This window comes from Vicugna pacos, chromosome 7 (genome assembly GCF_048564905.1).
Source record: "Vicugna pacos chromosome 7, VicPac4, whole genome shotgun sequence".
In the NCBI taxonomy this organism is placed as follows: Eukaryota; Metazoa; Chordata; class Mammalia; order Artiodactyla; family Camelidae; genus Vicugna; species Vicugna pacos.
In genome coordinates this window covers 37,554,334-37,579,343 of record NC_132993.1, presented here as the reverse complement: position 1 = coordinate 37,579,343, position 25,010 = coordinate 37,554,334, and the positions used below count along the sequence as shown (strand labels likewise).

Genomic DNA, 25,010 nt, shown 5'->3' with positions numbered 1-25,010 from the left:
GCTGGATAAAAATTCATGTATAACAATCAACATTTTTCTATAAACTAGCAATGATAAATTAGCAAATATAACTTAAAATTGTCCCCCACTGAAAAAGGAAAAAAATCTATATAATCCAGAAGAAAAAAACGTTAGTAAGGCTCTCAGAGGGAAAAAAAAAAACTATAAAGCTTTAATAAACTGTAAGAATTAGAACAACAGCAATAATCATAATACTCTGGTGTTTGTTCTGTTCGCAGTTCTAAACTACTTTCACACATTAATTCTTCCAATACATACAGTAACCCTGTCAAGTTGGTGTTGTTATTCCCATTTTACAGATAATGAAACTGGGGCACAGAGGGGTTAAGTTACTTGCCCACACTAGTAAGTAGAGATATACCTACTTGGTATGGATTGGAAAATCAATTATATAAAGAATAAATTCTCTTTGACTTAATCAAAAGCAATTCCAATAGACTATGATGAGTGCCTGGGGCTACGAGGATTCTAGGCACATTCATTCCAAAGTTTCCTGGAAAAGTGAATGTAAGCAAATGTGAAAAACAGTAACAACAAAGAGGGGAGGGCTGAAATAGTTGTTCTGACTCAGAAACAAATAGATTAAAAGAGAATCTAAAAATAGTATCAAGTACATATGAGAATTTATTAGTATGTGATTAAAACTGATATTTCAAATGACTGGGGAAAAGATTATACAATATTGCATTGAGACAATACCTAATTTGAGGGGGAAAAGGTAAATTCCTAAAGGTCAACATACTGCAAAATGAGTGCAAAATTGCCACTATGTGCACATCCATGTCTCATAAATTGTCTCCACTGTGGGCTCACAAGTGTCCCACACCCTGGAGCCACTGTCACTTCATGAGTGCTGATGCTGCAGTCCTTGGCACTGTTCCTGCTCTGCACATGCCCACACCTCTGGCTCCACACCCACCACTACCACAGGCCAGCTAGAACCATCGGATCCCAGAGCTGCTGTTGCTCTCCAAGCGTACAAGCTCCAATCCCCAGCAACATGGCTGTTCCATGCGTGCTCATCCATCAGTCACCAATATCACCACTACCACAAAGGGCACTCACAAGTCAGAGCCAGCGCCAAGGGGTTTCTCCTCAGCCACAACATCCCCTCCGGGAGAAAAAGAGATCAGGTGGTCCCTAGCAGCTTCACCACTGCAGACCTGAATAGCCCTCACCACTACTACAAACATCCATCCATCTACAGGTGCCTTTGTTTTCTATGCACTTAGGACGGTGGCTGAAAACATTTAGTTTATCAGTAATGAAGCCATTTCTTGTGAAATGTATTACTAAAACAAATTACCATAAAAAATTAAAATCATTTAAGGGACACTAGAACATTTTAATTAAGAATTAAGAATCTTCTTGCAAAATCAGTGTAGTGTAGTAGGAAAACACATAGATTTCAGAATTAGGAAACCTGGTCTTTCCCTGGCAAAACCAGTTTGTAAAGTCTGGAAGAGGTGATTGCTTCACCAAATGCAGCAATATCAAAGCAAGAAACATGAAAAATCAAGGAAATGTGACACACCAAAGGAACACAGTAATTCCCTAGTAACCAATCCTGTAGAAGTGGAGATCTATGAATTGCCGAAGAATTTCAAGTAATTGTTTTAAGGAAGCTCAGTGAACTAGAGAGAACATAGAACTAATCAAAATCAGGAAAACAACACATGAGCAAAATGAGAAGTTCAATAGTGAGATAGAAATTGTTGAAAAAAAGAAACCCAAACAGATATTCTAGAGGAGAAGAATACAATGAATGAAACAAAAAATGCAACAGACATTATCACAGGCACACTTAATCAAGCAGAAGAGAATCTGTAAACTTGAAGACAGAACACTTGAAATTATCCAGTCAGAGAAGATAAAGAAAAAAGAATACAAAAGAGTGAAGAAAGCTTACATGAATTATGGAACACTATCAAGAGAAACAATATTCACAACTGGGACCCCAAGGATGAGATGAGAGAGAAAAAGGGCAGAAATCTTATTTAAAGAATAATGGCTGAAAACTTGCTAACTCTGGGGAAAGATATGGACATCCAAGTCCATTGATGCTCATCAATGCCAATACAGATTCAACCCCCTCAAATTCACTAGATACATTATAATAAAACTATTAAAATCAAAGACAAAGAATGAATTCTGAAAACAGCAAATCCCCTCATATAAGGGATGCCCCTGTAAGGTTATCAGCAGATTTCTCACCAGAAATCTTTGAGGCCAGGAGAAAGTGGGATGATATACTCAAAGTGCTCAAATAAAAAATCTGCCAACTAAGAATACTTTACCCAGCAAAGCCATCCTTCAGATGGAGGTGAGAGAAAGACTTCCCCAGACAAACAAAAGCTGAGGGGGGCTCATCATAACTAGACGTGCTTTGTAAGAAATGCTAAAGGGAGTCCTTCAAGCTGAAATGAAAGAATGCTAATTAGTTACATGAACACATATGAAAGTATAAAACTTATCAATAAAGGTAACTATATAGTCAAATTCAGAATACTCTAATACTGTAATAGTGGTGTGTAAATCACTTAACTCTCATATAAAAAAGAAAAGTATTAAAAAATAAATACAGCTACAATAATTTGTTAATAGGTTCAAAATATGAAAAGTTTCAGATTGTGACATCAAAAGCACAAAATGGGGAAGGGGGAAGTAAAAAGGTAGAATTATCGTATGCAATTGAAGTTAATTTGTTACCAGCTTGAAATAGATTGCTGTAACTATAAAATGTATTATGTAAATGTCATGAGAACCACAAAGCAAAAACCTAGATACACAAAAGATAAAGAGAAAGGAATCAAAGTATTCCACTATAAACAATCACCAAGTCATAAAGGAAGACAGCACCAGAGGAAGAAAGAAAATACAAAACAGGCAGAAAACAATTAAGAAGATGGCAAAAATAAGTCCTCATCAATCAATAATTACTGTAAGTGTAAACTGATTGAATTCTCTAATCTAAAGATATAGAGTGGCTAAACCCAGCTATATGCTGCCTATAAGAGTCTCATTTTAGCTTTAAGGATACACATGAGGTAAAAGTGAAAAAGGTGACAAAAGGTATTCCACTCAAAAGGAAATGAAAAGAAGCCAGCGGTACCTAATATATACATATAAAATCAGGTGAAATAGATTAAGTTGAAAACTGTAACAAGAGACAAAAAATAAAGTCACTACATAATGATAAAGGGGCCACTTCATCAAGAGGATATAACAATTTTAAATCTATATGCACCCAGCTTTAGGACACCTAAATATATTAAGCAAATATTAATAGATAGGAAAGGAGAAACAGATAGCAGTTATTATTAACTACAGTTAAAATATTGCATTGTATATTTGGTATTTGCTAAGAATGTAGACCTTACGTGTTCTCATACACACAAAACTCTGTGACTGTTGAATGTGTTAATTAACTTGGTTGTGGTAATCACTTCACAATGTTTATGTATATCAAATCATGTGTTGTATCCTTTAAATATATGTGTATTTATTTGGCAAAAAAATGAAAGCTATGAAAGAGAATATGGAGAAATATTTTTATGATGGGGGAAGTATTTCTATGCACAGAAAGGATAACACAGGAAACAGAAAATGTACAGTTGTGATTGTATAGAAATTTTAAGCTTCTATAAAGCAATCACCATTAACAAACTATAAATTGACATCCTAGAATAAACTATATTATACACAAAGTAGACAAAAGATTACAGTCTGTAATATTAAAAAAAACACCACAAATCAACCTTCTAACAGTCAAAAAGGAATACAAATAGCTAACAGATATATGGAAAGAAGAAAAACTTCAATGGTAAGGCTTGTAAAATAAAACGAGTTACTTTTTAAAAAACTATCAGTTAGAAAATATTAAAAGTTTAACAATACTGGTGTTCATGGAGATGCAGAACATGGACACTCTTAACATTATACGTTCTCAGCACTTATCAAATTGTAAAGTATTCATATCTTATGATCCCATAAGCAGCCTCATTTAAAATATTCCAAATATTAAATATTCTAAACACTGAAATAAGTGTGCAAACGAATATGTACAAGGATGTTAATTACTTATAGCATTGGTTGTTATGACAAAAAGATAAATATAATCTAAACCTTCACTGATGTAGGAATGGCTTAGTAGACAGTAGTCACTCATGATGATAAACAATAAAATGTGCAGGCTACTACAAAGTATGAGGAAGACCTAGGTAGATGTCCAAGATATGTTGTTAAAAGAAAGTAAAGTTACAGAATAATACCATTTAAAAAAATACATTGTGTTTTTGGAATTGTTTTCTGGAAAGATACATACAAAGCCACTTACAATCAGTACCAAGGAGGAATGCATCTAAGAGAGGAGAACATTTCCTCTTTTCCTGATATACCATTTTGTCTGACTGTGTTACTACAAGCATGTACAGTTGACCTTTGAACAACATGGAGGTGAGGGGCACAGTTGAAAATCCAAGTATAAATTACACTCGGCCCTCCATATACTTGGTTCCTCCATATCCCAGGATTCAGCCAACCACAGATCTACTAGTAGTGTAGTATTTACTACTGAAAAAAGATCTATGTATAAGTGCAGTTCAAATTCATGTTTTTCAACAATCAACTGTGTAATTTTTGTGATTTAAAGGACCCCTCTGCCCATATACATAGAGAGAGCTATCACTTTCAGGAATGTAATCACCAAGAAAGACCTCCTTATTTTGAGTTAAGTGTCTTTAACCAATTGGCCCCCTCAGGTCTGTCCTCTTCCAGACTACATCTTCTCAAATATTTGAAGACAGCTGCCATGAAGCTCTCAATCTTCTATTATCCAATTAAATATCCCAAGTTTTTTTTTTTTTGCAGTCCTTATGTGAATAGTTTTCAGGGCTCTAAAAATACTCTTTTTAGAATGGCAAGACACATTCCCCTGAGGTCCATCTGAGTAGAACAAAGTAGGGTGAATCTATTTACCCTCTTGATTTGGAAATGATTTCAACAAATGAAATTTGTACCATTTCAACCGTAAGATTCTAATTAGTTCTTCTGACAACCATTCAAAACTGTTTGCTGAAAATATAAGCATGGGGTATAGGATTCATGGAAACTCTCTGTACTACGTTCACAATTTTTCTGTAAATCTAAAACTGTCCAAAAAATAAATTTTGATAAAAACAACCAATTTAATGGACATATCTACAAACATAAAATGTAAGTTGAGTTAAGATTTTCCTCAGAAGGAAGTTTTCTTCACGATTTACTTCTCATGCCTGTAGCAATGTATGATTTATTTGAGTTGTTATATTTTCTCACATATGTTTATATCATAATTCTAGTGACTACTAAAACTGCAAAGAAATGTGATAAAACAAATAGTTTTAACCATAAATGTAGGAAAAAAACTATTTCATGAATATTCAGAAAAACTAATAAGTATGCTTTCTTTGAAGGTTAAAAAAAGAATTGTCAAAATAAAACTTTAGCTTACTTCTTTTTACTGACTTTAAATTGCAGTAGTATATGAAAATTAAACTAGATCAATTTAAACTGAGTTAATTCACAAATATAAATACCTCCAAAACAAGTCCAAATACACAAAAGAGAGATAGCCATAAGAATAATACATTCAATCTTTTTTTTTAAGAAAACATCTAAGTTTGGTGCATGTCTCCTTTTTAAATCATAATGCTGAAGTTTAATTACATTCATCTGGAAAACTGATATTACAGTAAATTATTTAATAACTGAATATGGTATGATTTAAAAACAACTATGATATAATTACCTTAGATAAGTGTTTGTAGATAACACACACAAAATATCACGAAAGGCCTGTGAATAGAACCAAATCAATGAAACTTCTAAGGAATTAAGCTGACATTTAAAATGCCCTGATTCATTAATATAAACACCCCCACTAGGAAGAAGTCTTCTTATTGTTAAAGTGAGTTCTCAGGAACAGTTTGATCCCAACTCTACCTCAAGCAGATAATTTCCTGAAGTTGTAACCTCTTTTTCCATTAAAAAAGAAAAGTATTGGAGTAAATCTTTCAGCTCTAAAATTCTAAGCTTTTATATGTGGATAACTTCTTACTAGAGTTTAAGTTTATATTGTACTGGGAGACGGGTGGGCTGTAGGTGGGGGATTTGCTTCCACAAAGGCGGCAGCTTCCTCCAGGTACTTGGAGAGACTATTTTATCTTGACCTTCCAAGTGAATTAGGAATCTCTATCTACACAGTCTATATTCCAACTTCACTCAAAACTCCCGATTACTATAAAATTAGCTGTGGCATATCTGCTTCCCTGATCTATCTCAGCCTAGAGGGACTGCTACCGAAGCCTTGAGAACACTTATCAAAATGTACCAGATGGTGATGAGGGAGGGAGAGAGGAAGGAGTGAAGGGGAATGTGGATGCCAACTTTGGCCAAAAAGACTTTAGCAGCAATTATACACAACTTAAGATAAACAAATTAACGGGGAACTTGAAATTTTGCACTCTACATGATACGTGGTTTGTAAAGTCACAGATAAATTCTGAAAAAATACATAGTTAAATTTGGACTCTAATGTTAAATGAAATCTAAGTTTAGAATTTTTAATGTCTCCCACTGATTCAAGAGCATCCTGCATGGAAGAATGTTTCAAGTAACATAAATGAGATTACAATCATTTCGGCAAGCAAAAGTCTATTGAAAGGTATAGATAATAGAATATATCCATTTATAGGAGACCAAGATTCAATATTGTCACAGGAAAATTATAGTAGACATGCCTTCCTCCTTTCCTTCCCAGAAGTGATTCCACACAAGTAATAGTTAAATGAACACCAGAAGTATCCTTGAGATGGAAAATAAGCCACAATAGAATGATAAAGGCTGAAGGGTTTATGTGGATGCAGAAAGGAGTGAAGCTTTAACAGCCGCAGGAAGGCACGGATGCATGAGCCTGTTAGTGCACATGCATGGTTCGAGCTGTGGTGTGTTTTGGGGCTAGTATTATGTTTATGAGTCTTGGATCTTAGATCTTAATTTTTTTTAAATAGTTAATAGTAGATCTAGTTATCATTTTCTCCTGTGCTAGATATCTCCCCACTGAATAGTTAATTCCTGCAATAGTCCCTCCAGGTGGAGCCTTGTAAGAATCCCACAATTTGCCATGATGGACTAGAGCAGGCTAGTGGAGAAAATCTGCAACTTGAGTTAGGTAGGGCCAGAGCAATGGAGAGCAGCCATCTTGTGTGTAGTTTACCCATGCCTTCTCATTACCTCTACCTGCCCTGACTCTTTCCAAGTGGTCCCTAGGGAACTAGATTAAGGGTAAAACAACAGAGATATAGAGGAAGATGCCTTTCTCGGTCATAAATTATTCATAGTCTATGTGAAAACAAAGCAATGAGAAATGTGGGAACTGCAACTACATAGAGAAGATATGCAATTTGACTTTAAATATAGAACACTGGCTTCAACAGGACCAAGCAATAGAGAAATAATGTTACTGCTATCTGCTTAAAAGCACAAAATAAATACACACTGACTTAATGTAGGAAAACTTTAAAATGATATAAATAAAGATGGTTCAAAATTGCTAAAAACTGCGGACCCACTGTCTTTAATCAGGCTTTCAGATAAACCACTCCCAGACCAAAAAGATCTTCCAGTGTTATTTTAAACATTATTTCTTCTATTGTGATAATAGTGTGAAAACAGTGAACAATAGAGAATGATTTTTTTAATGGCTATAAAAATTTCTCCTATTCATTTCTCAGAATGGATCAATATTTCTTTGAATGTGCTTTATATGTGAAGGATACCAATGTGGCCACTGTACTTTTCTTTTATAGTACCTATAACAATTGCAACTCTTTAATTATTTGTTTACTCTTCCCTCCCTACTCCAAGACCATGAGTTTCAAAATAGGGGTGGGCCTGTCTTATTTGTCAAGTGTACCTACAATGTTAATGTAGTTCTTGGTACATAGAGAATAATCAACAAATTTCTTTTGAAAGAAAAGATAAAAATAGCTTTTCAAACTTGGCTTTCAGGGAAAAAAACCCGCACATAATACTAGATAAAGAAAAATCCGAATAAAAAATGTTTTGTAGGGAGGGGAAGAGGTCACCCTAAAAAGACAGAATTCTGAGCTATTAACATTAATCTAAGTCCTGGTCTTGAACCCAAAAGCAAGCAAAAAAAATTTTTAAATACCTTTTTAAAGATAAAATAAGTAATCATCATAACAACCGGAAGCAATAATGTCTTTGTGTATCTCAGTGGTGTCTGAAATATACCAAATTTTTCAAAACATTTATTAAATTTTACATTAAATGAGGAAAAATCTATATCAAATTAAGTGTCAAAATACAATTTTGTAAAGGTGAAAATATCTTTGTCATTAACAGAATACATACTTATCAAGTTGCATCTTCTAATATAAGAAGCAAAATGATAAAAAAAAGTTATAACAAGTATATCAAAAAATTTAGTGATAATAACTATTCAACCGAAATTAGCCATGGATATTATTTTTTCCTTTCTTTTGGTTTTATCTTTCCCTTATTTATATAATAGAAAGTTTTAAAATGTATGTTTACTGATCCCTGGGCCCTAGATTATCATTTCCTGGGCTGCAAAATTCTATTGCTTTCATTTGTGAAACTACAGAACTAACAAGGGAGACAGTTAGCCTAAGTAATTACTGTAAGTATAAATAAGTACTAAAATAATATCAGCAGTCAGATAATTCTCATGAATGATAGCAGAGAGTGATTTACCATGTAACTAAATTACATATCTCTTGAAGGGAGGAACCAAGTCATTTTTCTCTCTGTATTCCTATAGCATACTGCCTCACAGATAATTAGTGGTCAGTAATCAATTTTGAATGAATTGGATAGGTAAGAGAATAATACAAGGTTAGTAGTATAACTTTCTTGGCAACATCTTATTTTAAAATTTTATAATATTTGGGATATTTAGTGAAATTTTTAAATAACAAAAATGAGAATGTGGGTTTATTTTTCCTGAGTGGTCCCATACTTCCAACTGATCTAGATTATTACAAGTAATTGAACTGTAATGATAATAATTCACTGTGGGTCATATAGTATGTTATGCCCTCTCCTTGGTAGGGGCCATTGTTTACTGATTTTACACATAAGAAAACAAGTGAGGAAGGCCATATGACTAGCAAAAGTTACCATAAAAATGATAAAGTAAGTAAGTTGGGTGTTTCTGAATAAAAATTTTGAGTTTCAGATTAAAAGGAAAACTTAAGAGCAAGAACCCATCATATCCATAGAGAAGGGAAAAAAAAGAAATTTCAAACCGCTTTTTCCATGAAGTCAAATTCAGGAGCACAAGTGTAAATTAAAGTATCAAAATCTGTGTATCTTAAGATTCTGGCTGCTATAAGGTCACTCAGGCGTATCTGGAAAAAAATAAAGTAAAACAAATTAAAATTACACAAATAATTATAGTCAATAATAACTGGTTTGATGTAACAGTAAAAAAAAAAAAAGTCTAAAAGGAAGATAAATCCAAGGTACATAGATGCCCCTCAAAGAAAACAAACAACAAAAATACAGTGAACCATACATGCTATGCCCTGAATTACAAAGAAAATAAAAACAAAGAGAAGTATCAAGAGAAATGAAAAGGAAAATGAGGTCAGGAAAAATAAACAGGGAAGACGAGAAGTGAGCTAAAATCAACATTTGCTTGACACAAATCACCATGCAGTTGATCATGAAACTTTATAATCAGATCATTACCAAGAAAAAAAAAATTTCATGTTAACTCCTTTCACTACAAATTGTAAATCATCAGCAAATTTTCCATGTACTGTCATTTTCACAAAGCCTCAGACACTGCTCACAATCTTTGGTGTTTCTTGAATTTTTCAGACATACATTCAAGCCATTAAATATGAGAGTTATTCTTCGTAAGAATGATAACTATGCATACCACTCTGATTTCGTTACTTGATCTCCAAGGCCTTTAAAATAAACACCACTAACCAAATCCAATGCAGAACTCCTATTTTCTACTCTTTATTTATTACCTACTTCAGTGAGACAATTATTTTCACACTGGTTTCTCAGAAGGCCAGAAAAAGAAAAATATCTGGCATTAATGCAAATTACTTTATAAGGACATGAATTATTTTATATCAACTTTGATGACTATGGTTTTTATTTACTCATGATTCCCCTTATCTACCAGTACCAAGGATAATTTAGAGTTGACTTAATTTTTCTAATTTACAGTAGGCCTGGTGACTAATAATAATTTAACCAAACCACTTTAGTTTCACGTCTGTCTCACAGCTGTCACACAGAAGTCACTTAAGAATACCAAGGGAATGTCTGTGTGTGTTTAGGATTTGTAAAGAGTTGGGTGACAATATGGAGTAAGGCAAGAAAGAAAAATCACAGGTCAATTTAGTAGATAAAAAAATAATTTAGAGGTAAATATAGTTTACCATAAAATATATATCCCCTACAGAATAAAAATTAAGAACAATAAAAAGAACAACAGCAGCAAAGAAACCTAATAAACCACTATGCAGAGGTAACAATAAATGGCAAATAAATCTTTATATTTTGAAATTGTATTTAACATGAACATGTATCCAGGCTCAAATCTACTGGACAGTGATAACACAGGGCCTTTTAGAGAGTAACTACCATAATCCATTGTTAAAGTTGAAGCAACTTCAGCATGAGATAGGGTCCTAATTGAAGAGTGCTAGATAAGGTGAATTTCAGAGTGGGTTATTGTATGCTACACTCTTCTATGCTCATATCCAAACACAAAGTGCTGAAAATGAAAGTTAAATTCATGCATTATTTTCTATTCTCTAAAGAAATTAGTTAATAGGAACTTATGCTTTTAAAAGGGCCATTATTTAAGGTATTAGCCTTAAAACAGACAGAAACACCATGCATGAGGGATAAATGGTCCATATGTTTTCTAGAAGATGAAAAGATAATTTTTATCATTATCTTTATACAAGAAAAACTTCAATAATATCAAATCATATCTTAATTTTAATCTATGATTATAAATAAAACTATATTGAGATTTTAAGTTCTATATTTCAAAGCTGAGTACAGACTGCTCATATGTTAACATTTACAACAAACTAATAACTTACTAAATAAATTATTTGTATTTTAACCAAAATATAAGCAACTACTTAATATATTTTTTTTCCTGGAAGGCTAAGTCAAAATTCATTGATACACTTTTTTCTTGGTGGGTTGAAAAAATCACTGAACTGCAGAGTTTCAGTACAGACTCTGCCAGTAAATAACTATCTTGAGACCTTGAAGAAGGCACTTTAACCTCTATAAAATGAAGAGGCAAAAACAGGTGGTTTAAAAGTCTTTATCCAACTACATATTTATAGAAATTTTAATGTTTTAGCTAGAAAGTACTTACATGGTCTGAAACACCTAAAATTTTAGATGTCAGAAATTTCAAAATGATTGTTCCACAAAACCAAGCACAACCTTGAATTACCTAGAATACAAACAAAATAGATAGAAGGCTGAGGAACAAAAGGCCCTGCATCCTGGTAATCAACAAACCTTCAATTAACAAGTCTTAAGTGAGAGGGAAACACAAACTTAAAAATTTTTTTAAAATATGATAATGAAAACTACACATTAGAAGCTAAGGGAGACATATAAAACAATGATCAGAACAAAACTCATAACACCAAAAACTTTTATCAATAAAAATAAGAGTAGAGATAAATTAACACTTTGACTCAAATATCTAGATAAAGAATAACAAAATAAACCAAAGGAAACACATGAAAGGAAACACTCAGGAGAATATTCTTCTATTGTATTTACACCTATCTGTATCCATCTTGTTGTCTTTGCATTCCTGGGATGAACCCAATTTGGTAAGAATGGACTATCACTTACATATACCTATATGGCTGTTCTTGAGTTGTTAACCTTTTATTTTGCATTTTTATCCATAGAGTGTTTTCAGTCTAGGTGGAATTTAAAATCCATGTTCATGAGTAAGAATAAGCTTAACATACTGTCCTTGCCTGACCTTAGTACTGAGATTTAGATTATCAGTGAGGTTTCATTTCCCTTCTTGTAAGGGTTCTCATTCCTTATGATACACACTGAGTTCCTCTTGGTGTTTTTGAGTAAATTTCATAAACCCAGTTTAATATTTACCTCGTAATCAGAAATTGGGATCTCCTATTAAGCACTGAATTTCTTCCTACTGAGGAAAACTGTCAAGTGAATCACTTAGGTCTGAAAGTACTTGCTTAGGCTTAATGTTGTAAATATTTACCTTTGCTAAAGATACATAAAAGCTAAAAATAGAGAATACTTAATACCTAGGAAGGTGAAAAAAAAGAATCTTTCTTGTAACTTACCACATGATAGCAAGGAATATGAAAATTAGATTATGATCAATCCTAAGTGACCATTTTTTCTATATACTGTTTCAATGCCATTCGATGCAAAAACCTAAGAACCTCCTCATCTTCAAGTTTTCCAATTATGACAGAGCAAGATATGCAATACAATCTTTATTCCACAAGCATGTAAGAATTACTTGGAGTAACAAAACAGGTGTCTTTGTAAGAAAAAGTATTAGTTCACAAAATATCTTTGCTTTTTCTTTTGACTGTCTTCTCAAAAAAAGCCATAAGGGGCCAGAATATCTTTTGTGTTGTTTAGATGACTACCATGATTCACTTTTTCCGTTTGCAAGATATTGACAGAATTAATTATATCAGTTTCAAAATACAAATATAAGCTGAACATTCATTATATTTTAACTTTCTCTCTTAGATTTGTTTCTTTGAAATTCTTATGTTGAAAACTTAATTTTTTTCAGTCTAAAATTGAAAATATTCAAGACAATAAATTTTCCTCTGAGTACAACTTTGGCAGAATCTCCTAAATGTCCACAGACACTGTTCTATTCACTGTCATTTTTCAATGATTTGTAATTAAGATTTTGACTTTCTTTTGAGTTTAATTATTAAACAAAAATCTTTAAATTTTGTTGATTTCTTGGTTTACTCTTAAAAAAATAATCACTGTCGATTTTTCTGAAGTAAAAAAAAAATCATATATTAGAAGGATCATGTCAACAACTTAAGTGTATTTTCACCATCGGGGATGAAGAAGTGCTTCCAGCAATGAGAAACCGGCAATTAATTCCGTTTTGTTCTTTTGTATTCTAAGTGGAAATCTACCTTATTATCATACCATAACTTTTCCAGTTTTACCCTATCAATATATGACATGTAATTACACAGTTCTACAACACAGCAGATTTTATTTTTTAATAGGGATACATTAAAGACCCAGAGAAAAAGAATGAATGTCTTCTGCCTGATATTACAAGAATTAGTAGTTGCAGTGCCTACCTACTAATGTATCTATTTTACTTTATAACATAACACATAAACATAGAGGTAACATGGGCCATCCATTTGTCTATTTGAGAAGAAGTCAAACAAAGATCAGGTAGTGGCTGAGCTGAAATAAGAAGGGACTGGGAGATTGTAGGGAAAACATTAAAAGGCTAAAAATAATAGAGGCTAAAGTTGGAAGCTGAAGGAAAGAGACATGATGGGTAAATATAGAAAAAAGAAAAAGGGAAAGTGGGGACAGAACTACAGACTGAGTTATGTTGAAGAGAAGGTTAGTAAATCTAAAGAGAGAAACTCAAAGTAAATAGAAATAAATTTAAGAAGCAAGGTAGTAGGTGTAAAGCAGAATGAAAGGTAAAGGAAGAAAGGACTGAAGGTAGCACTGAAATAAACTAACCTCTTGAAAATGACTTGTAGATGTCGATAAGGACTATTTCCCACCTTAACTAAGTAGCTATTTGTAAGATTTATTCACTATAAATCATTCAATTTTTAAAGTATGTCATCTGTATTCAGTTTATAGAAAGAAAAAAAAAATTGAAGAAACTGTGTTAAAAATGTTGAACCTTACCCAAAAGTGGAGTTCAGATACTCCCAATCTTTGAAGTTTATTTCTCTTTAGAATTATCACCTAAAATGCATGATATAAAATAAAACAATTAAATAAAATTAACATTTATAGTTCATATGAATGATAAATTTCAAAAATTACACGGCCACCCCCTTCCATCTTGGCTATTACCAGCCATTTTCCTTCTTAATTGTTGATTTTTCCAAATTTGGACATGGAAAATTTCCTTGGAGTGAGAGCCAAATGCTTTGTAAACCAAAAAGTTGACTCTAGAATCAACTTAATTCCTCACTGAGTTACTTAGGACATTTTCTGCAGAGCAACACTCTGAGGAGGTAGATGGTATGTGGGAGGCACGTCCATACAAATGTATACGTCAGTTACCTAGCAAAATAAGTGGTCTAAAGTAACACGAAAACCCTTCCTCTCCAAACTCTCAAATATTTTAAAATGTTAAAGAAAATGCCTAATTGAATTTATAAGAAAGAAAAGGAATCTTCCAGGTGTCAGAGAAAAAAAGGTCATTTTAAAAACTAAAACATTAATTAGGAGAGAACCTATGGCAGTCTTTGAGGCGGTCTGTAGAAGGGGGCTACAAATATGGGCTTGTATTAAAAGGGAGGGCAGCAGAAGAGAACTTGGGACTATGAAAGAAAGGTAAGAAATTAGAATTAAGACTCATGCATACAGCTGGGGTTCCCCAAAACCATACCCTTAGTGCTATCACCTGAATGTTTATGTCCTTCCATTAAATCCATATGTTGAAATCTTGATTCTCAATGTGACATATTTAGAGGTGGAACTTCCGTGAGGTAATTAGATCATGAGGGTGGAGCCCTCATAAATGGGATTAAGGGCCCTTCTGAGAAGAGACATGAGAGAGATGATGCCTCTCACCAACGTGTGAAAATACAATGAAGATATCTGTCTACAAAGCAAGAAGAGAGCCCTCACCAAGAACTAAGTCAGTTGACACCTTGATGTTGGACTTGCCGGCATCTAGGACTAAGAAATAGACGTCTGTTAAGCCAACCAGTCTAGTATTTTTGTTAAAGCAGCCCAAATCGACAAAGGCATGCAGGGAATGGAAATACTCCTCCTACTGTTTTACAAGTTGATAAGGCATTTGTTTATTCCCAAGTTTGTGTTGGGGAAAAAAAAAGCTTCCAATGAGAAACTGAAATCTTAGGCCTGTGTATTTTTTAGATTTGGAGGAGAACTTTGCATCATCTAATTAGTCCTACGTGAGCCAGGATTCCTGAACTTTCAACAACAGGAAAATATAAATGCACCAGATTACACACTGCAAAACTGTTTGTAAACACGAAATACAAGAAGCAACCCAAATGCCCAGACATAGAACAGTGGTTAAATTATCTATAGAGCATGCAGAAGAGAATATATACTATGAAATTATAGGAAAGAATAAAGATCTCCATGAACAGATATGGAGTAATATCCAGGATAGGTTGTTAAGTGATACCCAGGATAGACTGATAAATCAAAACACAAAACATAGTGGTATGCTGCCTTCATGTAAGTGAGAGATAATATTTAAAATAGATTTCTATCTAAAATGTCACCATTTTACCATCCCTACTGAATTAATGGATCTGGTATTAAGCACTGATGGCTGCTATCATAAAACCAGAGTCATCAGATAATACGTGCATCCTGATTATAGACTTGCCAAAGGGATTAAATCTGAACCTGTCGAAGTTTTAGACCCAATAATTAATATATTATAAATACAGAATACAAAGGAAGACGTAAAGCTACACCATGAGGACTCCGAGAGAAAAACCAAGACAAAACCCTTCACATGTTCAATGGCCCAGGTTCTTCAACAAATAAATTTTCTGGGGGAAAAACCAAGGAGACATATTGAAAACCTGTAGCTAAAAATAAAAACGTAAATGCTGAAACTATAAAGAAAAGTTTGATGTGATTACCATAGTCAAGACAGACACTACTGTTTTAGAGGAGTGCAAGGGAGTCATAATTGAGGCAGGTTACAGGGAGGGCTTCTAGAATGGTTAGAAAAATTCTAGTTTTGACTTGATGGTAGTTTAAGGATGTTTGCCAAATAGTTCACTTATCAGTAATTATCAGTACTGGTCAGAACTAAGTCAGTATATAAAACATTTGTTTTAAGAAGTTTCCTATATCTGTGTTATATTTTAAAAAATGTTTTCATAAAAAAAGGTGGATGAGCACACTATTATAAGTCCTCTACTTTGTAACGCTGGAAAAGTTTGACAAAATGTTGAAAAGAAAGAGCCTATGTCTTTTGGGAGAGAGAAAGAAGAATACTTACTATGAAGCAAAAAAAGAGTTGTGGGGGAAAAAAAATTAAAACTTACATCCCAAAAGATTCCACCAATGCACCATACATGGAAAAGTGCTGTATTTTGGTATTTCTGTAGTAAGTGTCATTTCTGATTATTGTGGAAAGAGAACATCCCAGGAACATTCCAAGGGGAAGAACATTCCAGGTTCTGGCTTATGAATACCAGAAATGTGATTATAAGGTAATAAAACTGATTTACTGAACCACCATTCCAAATATAACTTCAAATGAGTGTTATTTCATCAAAGTAATTCACATGAGGAAACTATATACCTCTCTAATTATGTTGCCATTGCTCAAAACATTTCAGAACTCCTCTTTACTAACAACTTTCAGAGAAGTTGCAAGAAAATTGGTCTTATTATTTTATTGTCATGCCCAATCACCCATCTTTTTCACAAGAGTTTGGTCGTTTCCAAAAATCAAATCCACCCTTGAAAGGTGAAGATTTGCCACCATTGAGGATATTGCAAAGAATGTGCCACCGTCTGTGAAGGCAATTCAGAGGAGTTCCAAAAATGCTCTGGGCAATGGTAGTGTCACTTCAATACGTATTTAGCCTACTTGAAGTGACTTCCGAAAGAAATAACTAATTTTTATCATAAATTAAGGCATACTTTAAAAAGTAAGCCTTATTACCTTATGAGTTCAAGAAAAATTTACTTGGGCATTGCCTTAAAAATGTAAACTTTCATTATATTATTTTTCAAGGATGAGACAGGGAAAAAGTATTATCTGGGGAAAACTTTTCATGTGAGTAATAATCCAGAAAGGGCCCTGTTTAGTCTCCTAAATCTATGAGATGGGTAAACTGCTATTTGACAGGTTAAAAATAAATCTTCATGAGCTTAAGAAACACTTACCAATGTCATTAACAAAGATGAAGAATAATAAGACGATAAATACATTGGATTTCCAAACATCAACACAAAACAAAGGAGAACTGAAATCTAAGAATTGAAGGAAAAAACACATTTTATAGTCATTAGACAGACAGCATAATGTGTCTTTTTCTGCAGGGATGTATCATTTCTAATACAAATTTTATTTGCATAAATAAGATTAAAAGATAGATCTTGACCAAGTGATAACAGAATTTCAACATATTTATAGATTCTAAGTATTTTCAACATCATAAATACTATATAGCAGAATTTAATTTTTTCTCTATTTGCAACTTTGTAGAAATAAAACAGAAAAAAAACTATTGTTTCTATTGATTCAATAATGGAGAAAGACTTACTTATAAGTCTTAGTTTTCTAATCTTATTTTTTGTTGAACTACTTGAATATTTCCATCACTAATGAAGGTTTATTTTATGTTCTTATCTAAAAGATTTTTAGTTTTTATTTTCCTAAGGGAGATGTGTTTGGAGAGTAAGATAAAAACAATAATGCAAAACATCAGTTTTACAGAGTGTTACACTCATGCGACGTGTTAAAAATCTCAAGCCTCAGGGAGAAAAGGCAGTTTCAAAAGTAGTGACAATAATAATAAAACAAAAATTTTTAAAAAGTTTCAGAGAATACAAAACATCTATAGTTAAGAGTATAATCTGCTATAACATGGCATTTGGTTATCCTCTAAATATTGTCAACATCATATGTATTAAATACAACTTGAGAGGAGGTATATAAAACAGAATCACTTCTGTTTTATAAACCCTGAGATCTTATTTTAATATATGACTTAAAAATATCAAGAATGTTACCATGTTCATATAGATGATCTTCTGAAATTTGTTTGGCTCAATGTACCCCACAACATACATAGGAAATAATGAAGCTATCTGAAATAAAAATATAAAAAAAGCAAAAAATTAAATGTAGAAAAGCATTTCACTATTCATAAGCATAAGAAGAGAGTTATAAGAAGAGAGCTATATTTCCAATAATGATAGTCACAGTAATGTGAGTCAGCCTTTTCACTGAGAACTACAATAGCTAAGAAAAAATATTTATATGTAAGCCACAGATTACTAAGAGGGCAAAAAGAATTGGGAATCTAAGACTAGAGAAAAGATGGAAATCTACAGAGATGAGCATAATATTTTGGGTCATTTTTCTCCCAGAGGCATCTGCTAATTCTAAAAGAAGCGGATGCCTGCCAGCTGAGAGGCAGCTGAGAGATTTCTACAAGCTTAGTAGTCAGGGAAACCCCAAAATGGGGTCCCTGCTAAGTCCCCAAGCTTTAGTTTGTACTTCAAAGGGTAATATGATAAGAGAGAACCAGAAATCAAAGTAGCCCTGGGAAATACTGAAGCTCACCTTTGAATTATCTCAATCTCTGACTGCATGAGTGATTAAAGATTGTTAGTCCCTATATTTGCCTATGGGAAGCAATTCTAATTTTCTCTGAAAGAAGTTTGTATCATCTTAGTCTCAAATTAACTCTACAATTATTCATATACAATGTTCAATACCACATCAAAACTAATCAGATGTAGGAGGAGATAAGACACTACCACTAAGACAATAGAAACAGACCTACGAAGACTCTACATCTAGTTTAGGGGTCAGCAAACTTTTTATGTAAAAAGCCAGAGAGTAAATATAATTTGTGGGCCACATACAGTCTCTATTGTATATTCTTCATCTTCTATACTCTTTAAACAACACTGTAAAACTGTGAAAACTACTCTTAGCTCACAAATCACTCAAAAATATGTCTGGAAAAGTTTGAAAATTCCAAGAGGCTACTGAAAGCCACACACACACACAAAGAACAAATTAAAAAGGTACAACAAGTATTAGAATGATCAATAATAAGTCAAATATGGGTTTAAAAGCAGGTTAAATATAGCCAGACAGAAAAGTGATAAATTGGAAGACAGGTCAGAAGAAAGCATAAAATGGACAAAAGGATGAACAATATATGAAGAACAGAAGAAATGTAGAGCACATAGTGTAAAGACCAGACTTCAATCTCAGAAAGGGATAAGGGAATTAAGTAAAAGCAATTATTTAAAGAAATTATATCTGAGAAGTTTCCAAAATTTATAGAAAAAAAAAATCAAGAACTGATTCACAAAGTATGAGCAGCCTCCAGCAAGGGATAAATTAAGACAAACAAAACCTGACCACACTTAGGAATATAATGTAAAAACTGCTTATAACCAAAGGTAACTAGAAAACTCTTTAAAAGAGTCTGAGACTAACTGACTTTAAGATTTACTATAAAGCTGCAGAAATTATGAGAGTATGGCACTGGAGAGAAAAATAGACAAATTGATCAATGGAATAAAAAAGAGCCCAGAAACAGATCCACAAAACTACAGGCAACTGAGCTTTGACAACAGAGCGAAGTAATTCAAAGGAGAATTGACAGTCTTCAACAAATGGTGCTCAAAGACTTGGACACTCACACAGCAAAAAAAACAAACAAACTACAGACTTAACACCTTCCAAAAAATTGACTTAAATGTATCTTAGACCTAAATGGAGAACATAGACAAAAAACTTCTAAAAGATAACATGGGAGAAAATCAAGGTGATCTTGTTTAAGGATGAGTTTTTAGAAATAACAACAAAAGCATGATCCATGGAAGAAAAAACTGATGAACTGAACTCCCTTAAGATCAAAAACTCCAGCTCTGCAAAAGACACTATTAAGAAAACTAAAAGACAAGCAAGGGATTGGGGAAAGATCTTTGCAAAACCCACATCTGATAAAGGTCTGGTATGCAAAATATACTAAGAACTCTAAAAACTCAGCAATAAGAAAACAAATAATCCAATTAAAAAAATGGGCAAAAGCTCTGAGCAAATAACCTAACCAAAGAAGATATACAGAGGGCAAATAAGCATATGTAAAGATGCTAAGCACAATACTCCACTAGGGAATTGTAAATCAAAGCAACAATGAGATACTGCTTCTAACATATCAGAATGGCTAATATCCAAAAAACTGACAAAATTGGCAATTTCTTACAAAACTAAGCATCGTCTTACCATACAAACCACCAATCACATTCCTGGGTATTTACCCAATTGAGTTGAAATCTTATGCCCACTCAAAACCTTCACATGGAGGGAGGATATAGCTCAAGTGACAGAGTGCATGCTTAGCATGCATGAGGTCCTGGGTTCAATCCCCAGTGCCTCCTCTAAAAATAAATAAAACCTAATTATCTTCCCCCACCACCAAAAGAAAAATAATTAAATAATACAATAAATAATATATTTTTTAAAACTTCACACCAAAGACTAGAATCAGCAAAGACTAGAAGCAACGATGATGTCTTTCAAGAGATGGATGGATAAACAAACTGTGGTACATTCATACAATGGAGTATTATTCATCAATAAAAAGAAATGAGCCATCAAATCATGAAAAGACATGGAGGAACCTAAAATACACACGGCTAAGTGAAAGAAGCAAGTCTGAAAAGGTGACACACTCTATGATTCTAACTACATGACATTTTATTTTGGCTATATTTTATTACATTAAAAATTGCAGAGCTCTGCTGTGAATTACAGTGTTAACATTTCTTGTACTAGTAGAGGGCTGCATTCACAATAATTATGTCTGGGCCCAGGAATTCTTTTTGGGGGGGGGGCCTCTGAAAAGTCCCATGCAATTTAACATTCAGCAGTAACCAGATTATGCATTTATTATACAAGTACAACAACAATGGATAATTCATTCAAGAATCCCAAAGAGATGTTTGATTTAAAGAGGTACCAGTTGAATATGGTAATACTTTCAAGTAATAACCAATTTCCCTGAATATAGTTTTCTAGAACTTTTTTTATAGCTTAGTTGCCTGGAGCTTAAAGTACAGTTTCTTAGAAAACAATACTTTAAATTCAAGTCCATTCAATGGATGCTAAAGGGTCAATGCTATCTCCACCCTAAAGAAACTTACTTGCCAGTGGTGTGGAAAAGAGCAAATTTCCTTTCAACACAGTATCAAGTGCCTCATAGAGCAAGCTCAAGCAAGCCCATCAAATCTCAGAGTCAAAGAATGCATAAATTGTTACAAGTTTGTTTATTCGATAGATCAACTACCCAGAATTCAGAAGTTGGTGCCTAACAAACCTCCTGTCATTTTTCTCCCAGCATAAATACCTCACTACCCACCTCCTCCACAAAAATAGATGGGGAAGGCATAAAGTGGTTCCAACTAAAATTCTAGCTAATGGATAATCAGAACTTTACTGGATTTAAGAAATTTACCTCTTTTTATTAAGCTTAGAGTCTCTACCAAGGACTCCTGTATTATTTTTTTCCAGTTTTATTGAGAGATAAGTGACCTATAACATTGTGTTAAGTTTAAGGTGTACAACATATTGATTTGATACATGTATAAATTTCAATATGATTACCACTACAGCATTAGCTAACACCTTCATCATGTCTCAAAATTCCTATTTCATTTTTGTGGTGATAACATTTAAGATTTACTCTCCTAGCAACTTTCAAGTATATAAAACAGTATCATTAGCTATAATCATGCTGTGTGTTAGATCCCCAAAACTTATTCATCTTCTAGCTGTAAGTTTGTACCTTTTGTCCAATGCCTTCCTATCTCCTCTACCTCTCAGGTCCTGATAGCCACCATTCTCCTGTTTCTACAAGTTTTACTTTTTTAGATTCCACATACAAGTGAAATAATACAGCATTTTCTTTCTCTAGCTGACTTATCTCACTTAGCATAATGCCGTCAAGGTCCATCTATGTCCTGTGGCAGGATTTCTTTCTTTCTCATGGCTGAATAATACTCCATTGTATGTATATGAAGCGCATCATCTTTATCCATTCATCTGTTGACAGACAGGTTGTTTCCATACCGTGGCTCTTGTGAATAATGCTGCAATAAACATACAAGTGCAGGTATCTCTTCCATATTCTGTTTTCATTGCCTTTGGATATTTACCTAGAAATGGGATTGCTGGATCACATGGTAATTCTATTTTAAATTTTCTGAGGAACTTCCATATTGTTTTCCATAGTGGTTCTACCACTTCACATTCCCACCAACAGTGCATACGAATTCCCTTTCCTCCACATGCTCACCAACAATTGTTTTCTCGTGTCTTCTTGATATTAATCTCTTATCAGACATATAGACAAGTGAGACTGCATCAAAATAAAAAGCTTCTGCATAGCAAAGGAAACACCAATAAAGTAAATAATAAAGAAGGTATACAAATGGCCATTAAATATATAAAAAAACACTCAACATCACTAGTCATCAGTGAAATGCACATCAAAACCACCACGTTATATTATCTCACAATCGTTAGGATGGCTAATACCAAAAAACAAATGACAGCAGGTATTAGGGAGGATGTGAAACAAAGGGAATCCTTTTACACTGTTAATGGGAATGCAGAATTGTGCAGCTGCTATGGAAAACAGTATGGAGGCTTCTCAAAAATTAAAAATAGAAATATGGTATGATTTAGTATTTCTACCTCTAAGTATTTATCCAAAAGAATGGAAAACAGGATCTTGAAGAGATATTAGCATTCTCATGTTCACTGTAGCCCTATTCATAATATCCAAGATATGGAAATAACCAAAATGACAATCAATGGTTGAATAGATTTAAAAATGGTTTATACACATACAACAGAATATCATCATCCTTATAAGAGGAGGAAATTCTGTAATATGCAACAATATGGATGAGGATATTATGCTGAGTGAAGTAAGCCAGCCACAGAAAGACAAAGACTGCATGATTCCATTTATCAGAGATAATACTCAAACTCACAGAAGCAGAATAGAATAGTGATTGCCAAGGGCTAGGGGGGAGGAGGAAATGGGAAACTGCTAATCAACACACATAAGATTTCAGTTATGCCAGATCAGTAACTTCTAGAGATCTACTATACAACATTGTGCCTGTACATAACAATACTGGACTGCATACTTAATAATCTATGAAAAGTGTACATCTTATGTTCACTGCTCTTGCCACATTACATACTCACAAACAGACTTAAAAAAATTTAAGGCCCGTTGCATGAAAATAGAAGGACTACACAATAACTGTGCATATAATAATGTTGCATTAAAATATTTAAAGCAAGAGTTCACAGAACTAAAAGTAGATACAGCAAATTACTATTATAGTGGAAGACTTTAACAATTATTCTTCCAGTAACTGAAAGCAAACAAAAGTAGTAGAGACCTAAAAGATTTGAATATACAATTAAACTCTGCCTAACATATCTAGAACCACATACTTAACAAATACAAAACAACCAATCTTTTTAAATGCAACAAAAATAGAAAATACCTGTGAAAAAATTTAATTAAAGATCTATATGATCTCTAAAAATTAATATAACATTATTGAGAGAAATTAAGAATTAAATAACTAGATATATATTATGTTCTTTGATCAGAAGACACAATATTTTAAGGATCTCAAAAATTTTTATTTACTGAAATCACATTTTTCATCAAAGTGAAAGGGAAAAGAGTATGCATGTAAATTTGGGAATGGGGACAAGTCTAGAACATAAGTTTTAAGAGGTATTGGGTAAACGAATACAGTTGCTTTCTACTTGTCTCCTGTTGAGTCCAGTTCATTTAATTAAACAGTTATAGTTGTTAAAAGGAAGTTCATAAACTCACTTTGTGAGGAAAATTAATCTTGATACTAATTATGAAAAATGTATCATATAGATTCTTATACAGAAAAGCAATTATGTAATAGAGGAGACTCAATTAATTATAGTTTAACAAAAGGTACAGAAGTATTCTTTAAATGTGCACTTCTTTTGTTAACGCTGTGTTAAAGTTGGCGGCATTTTAGCAAGCAAATAACATAATACAGCCAAGTGTGTAGCCTTCAAGAGAGGAGTTCAAAGACCCCAGAGATGCAACAAAAATAAATGGAAAGTGTTGGTGCTCTGCAGTTAGGCAGACTTAATTTTAACTTAATCTTTGAGCCTTAGTGTCTCCATCTGTAATTCTAAGTTAATAATACCCGTCTGCCTAGACTCCTTGAGGATTAAATGAAATAAACTATAATACTTAAGTCTGACATATATTACTTTCCCTTTCCTTCCTTTCATAGACTAATATTGTTAGGATATGCAGATCTAGACCACCCTTCATAAATATCACCTTTATGCTTTGGCTAAGAAAAATACTTTACAGGTGAAAATTCTGCTTAATTACCAAAATGTTGCTACTTGAATCACTGGTTGGAAAGAAAGCTCTCTCATTTAGAGTCAACATTCTGTTGTGAAAATGTAGAAAACTGACTAACTTCTATTCTTGCCTTCAGATGAAGATTTCATCAAACTTCTGTGGATACTAGCCTCAAGGTAAGTAGGTCTGAGGGTAGGTCAAAATTTGTTTCTAGGAAACAGTAAAAATTTTTAAATCTGTTCAAATGCTTAGACCAATTTTGCTCCTGAAATCAGAGATGAGTGCACACATTTTAAATAAAAATTTGTATAAGAAATAAAATCATAAAACCCTTATGTAAGCTAATTTTTGACTCTGTTATTTTTAGTTTATATATATAGACTTTAAACTATATTTTAACCACTGTGGCCACAATAGAGACTGTCAAACTAACAGGGAGAAATCAACTTGTAGACTGAGTTTATATTAGAAGATGCTAGGTCAGACAAAGCTTTCAGAAAGAGAAGTTGACATTTTTAGTAAGAG

The 25,010-nt window shown here is 33.1% G+C and overlaps 1 protein-coding gene across 2 annotated transcripts in view; it reads right to left on the bottom strand.

Moving 5' to 3' along the window:
• Positions 1-25,010, bottom strand: part of DPY19L2 (dpy-19 like 2) — a 77,499-nt gene that overhangs the window by 18,495 nt on the left and 33,994 nt on the right. For both annotated transcript variants that reach the window (XM_031674310.2, XM_072964683.1), the window contains exons 10-16: positions 18,082-18,159; positions 17,233-17,319; positions 14,020-14,079; positions 11,471-11,551; positions 9,354-9,455; positions 8,234-8,305; positions 5,810-5,856 (exon numbers count right to left, since the gene is read on the bottom strand). In XM_031674310.2, the coding sequence (XP_031530170.1) occupies positions 5,810-5,856; positions 8,234-8,305; positions 9,354-9,455; positions 11,471-11,551; positions 14,020-14,079; positions 17,233-17,319; positions 18,082-18,159 (527 nt within the window). The remainder of the gene's footprint in view (positions 1-5,809; positions 5,857-8,233; positions 8,306-9,353; positions 9,456-11,470; positions 11,552-14,019; positions 14,080-17,232; positions 17,320-18,081; positions 18,160-25,010) is intronic.